The sequence below is a fragment of the Pinus tabuliformis genome, chromosome 3_2 (genome assembly GCF_031772625.1).
Source record: "Pinus tabuliformis cultivar Carrire ecotype Pingquan chromosome 3_2, CPIR1, whole genome shotgun sequence".
NCBI lineage: Eukaryota > Viridiplantae > Streptophyta > Pinopsida > Pinales > Pinaceae > Pinus > Pinus tabuliformis.
In genome coordinates this window covers 869,292,167-869,295,275 of record NC_142302.1, presented here as the reverse complement: position 1 = coordinate 869,295,275, position 3,109 = coordinate 869,292,167, and the positions used below count along the sequence as shown (strand labels likewise).

General features: G+C 39.9%; 1 protein-coding gene across 1 annotated transcript; it reads left to right on the top strand.

Annotated features, from left to right (window-relative positions):
- Positions 1-236: 236 nt before the first annotated feature.
- Positions 237-1,648, top strand: LOC149183397 (uncharacterized). The gene has a single exon (XM_089418721.1). The coding sequence runs from the start codon at positions 610-612 to the stop codon at positions 1,432-1,434; it is 825 nt and encodes a 274-aa protein (XP_089274847.1). The 5' UTR covers positions 237-609; the 3' UTR covers positions 1,435-1,648.
- The last annotated feature ends 1,461 nt before the right edge of the window (positions 1,649-3,109 follow it).

The window sequence follows — 3,109 nt, the reverse complement described above, 5'->3', positions numbered from 1 at the left end:
TGCCTTTTATTATGGATGAGCTACACTTGTCCGAGAAGATAAGCGCATTACTGATCTGAACTTCTTGATTGGACCGCCGTTCGTAATCTGTTTGCTATTATCCCATTCTTGTTTCGAGGTCGATTTAAAGTCGGCAATTTCAGGAAGATTATTTAAAAGTGGAATGAAAATGTGAATTGAAGCCGAGTGGAGAGAAACGGAATGGCTATGGAGAGTCCGCTGAGGTTGATTGGCAGTGATGAAGAAGATAGCTCAAGATTTAGAAGTCCCTCTGAAGTTCAAGAAAAGTGTTTTCCATCAGGAGAAACTGAAAGAATTCGATCAGATAATGATGTGTGTTCAGAGATGAAGCGCAAGGCCATACTTGCAATGTCAGGACAGGAGTTCCATGCATTACTTGAGAAAATTCAGTCAGCTCACAGTGCTATTTGTGAAAACAACATACAGGACTCATATTTGCTGCCTGATGCCTGCAACAAATGGTTCAATGCAAAGCTAGATAGGAGGTTGCCCTTTCAAGAGAAGCATGCCATATAACAGGCATCCATACTTGGAAATCTTGAAACTCTGGGAATAATTTGGAGTCCTGATTCCATTTCAAAGACAAGCATGCATTATGAATATATTAATGGTAGTGGGCATGGGGAAGAGATAGAACAGTTGAAATCCCATCTAAAAGTTGTAGAGTTTGGGGCTGGACGAGGTTATTTAACTCACATGCTTTCTGACTGTTATGGCATTAAGGACATAGTACTAGTGGAGCGCAGGTCATATAAGTTCAAGGCTGATCGAACTTTGAGACAGACAGAGGCCATTAATTTGGAGCGCCTGAGAATAGACATTGAAGATTTGAAATTGGAAGCTGTGGAATCCTTGAAGGGCTTTTACTATGCTGCAGTGGGGAAACATCTTTGTGGACCAGCGACAGATTTGGTCCTCCGATGCTGTCTTAGTGAACAAAACCATAACAAATATGTATCTGAAGATACCAACAGAGGAGGAAATCATCCTTACATAAAAGGCCTTGCAATTGCAACATGTTGCCACCATCTTTGCCAATGGAAATCTTATGTGAATAAACATTTTTTCATAAACCTGGGCTTTACAAGAGAAGAATTTTGTGCTGTAACATGGCTGACCAGCTGGGCACTTGATGGGGAGCATTGCTCTGATCATTCTAATGGCGTTAAAGTCGGAACCAACTTAAATGTTTGCAATACCACTGAAGATGCTGCTAATGTTCATGATGTTGGAAATATTATTAGATGCTTGAAGCCAGCTGAAAGGGCAGTACTAGGCTTGAAATGCAAAGAACTTCTTGATACTGGCAGGCTCATATGGTTGAGAGAGCTGGGACTAAATGCTAAACTAGTAAACTATGTTCCAGCCAAAGTATCTCCAGAAAACAGGTTACTTCTTGCAAGCAATGGTTAAAGAACTTGAATCACTTATGGTTGAGTTGTAAACACCACATATTTGGTGGTTACCTTTGTGGCAAGCAATCTGGAGTTTCCATTTTTCATGCTGTTGTTAACTGTATTGGCCATTTGTTCATTAAATTGGGCTTTATGCACACTCGAATGGTCCATGGGGATACTTCACAATCATTTGAGGTGGATGATTTATTGATCTAATTGAACATCTGTCAAAGTTGTGTTCTTCGCGGTCTGGAATCTATTGAAGTGGCTGTAAGAAAAGGTGCTTTGCAGTGAAAGGTTCCAGGTTGGCAGGGCTTGCAGAGAAATCTGAGCATGCTGTTTGAGTTTTATAGGAAAAGCTATTGACATTGAAGCCTGGCAGCTGAACAGGATTACTTGCAAGTTGTTATTCATTTGTTGAGGAAAATGTGAACAATCAGCTGAAAGAGAAATATGGGGAGAAGATAGCAAGAATGCAGAGAAGTGATGAGACTGTGTATGATGAAATTACACAGCAGTTTCGTAGCGCGCTACGAAACTGCTGTAGCTGCATGTTTCAGTTGAGCCAATCAATTATGATTGACAAATCAGCAAATCTTTCTGAAAGGTGTTGTCTTCACACATGAAAAAATGGCCAGCACATCGAAGACGTGGCAGCCTGTTCTATTTTGAGTAATCAAAGATAAAAGGCATGCCTCTTTGGATTCGAATATTGTGAAGCACATCAAAGACCGACAAACAGGGGCCTATGTTTCAGGGTAACGGAAAGGATGTGTCATTGAAGACAAACATGGGGCATTAACTGCTCATCTCATGCCATCTCAGCCAAACGAAAAGGACACCATGTGTCAAAGCTGCAAGGAGGAATCTTCTACGAAGAAGATAGAGTTAGAGTTATAATTAAATTAGAACTTTTTAGAACTTGAGTTAGTGGTTATTGTATTAAATAGTTTGTTGCAAAGCAGATAGGTGTCAGTAGTGACAGTCATCGAACTCCCCTCATGCTGGAGGAGGAAGCTCCAAGTAGTTATAATTATGTTTCTATATATAGTTGAAGGATGAATGTAATGGGGGTTGGATATTTTATAAAACAGAGGACTGTTTTGGCTCATGTAGAAAACAGAGTTCAGTAATATAAGTGACTGTTTTTCTTCTCAGGATTCATAAGGGATTTCCTTGTTCAGAATGTGTGATGGTATATTTTCTTTAGTGTTCTTTTACAGTTGTACAAATACATAATCACTCAGAATTCATTAATCATGCTCTGACTTCCTGTATGTCTTTGTAAACTGTGGTTTTATATAAGTTGTGTTCTGAACATCTTAATGCCAAGTGCCCTGACTTCTATGTAAAGGCAGTGTCATTGTTTACTGAAGTATGATTGACTCCATAGGCCCAATGGAAATTAGTTTAATGTTTGTCCAGCCAGCATACTTGTTCATGTCACTTTACAAGAGTTAGCCATCTTCTCAATAATCAAAATCAATAACCTTTTGAGAGAGCCCTCTCAGGCTAAGGAGGCTAAGCCTTAGTCAAAAGATTGGTCTGAAAGAGTTACACAGAGTCTACCTGATCAGCAGCCCTTCAGTGCTTGATTTTGTGATAACAGAGAACTTCTGGGAGAAGCTGTAATCGCTTGACCTTGTTCCTTTAGGGGTTAGAAAAACACTTTTAGGGACCTAGGAGCCCTT

Bases quoted from the DNA above. Each gene is read 5' to 3' on its own strand.
- LOC149183397 (XM_089418721.1), top strand. From the start codon at position 610: ATGCATTATGAATATATTAATGGTAGTGGGCATGGGGAAGAGATAGAA.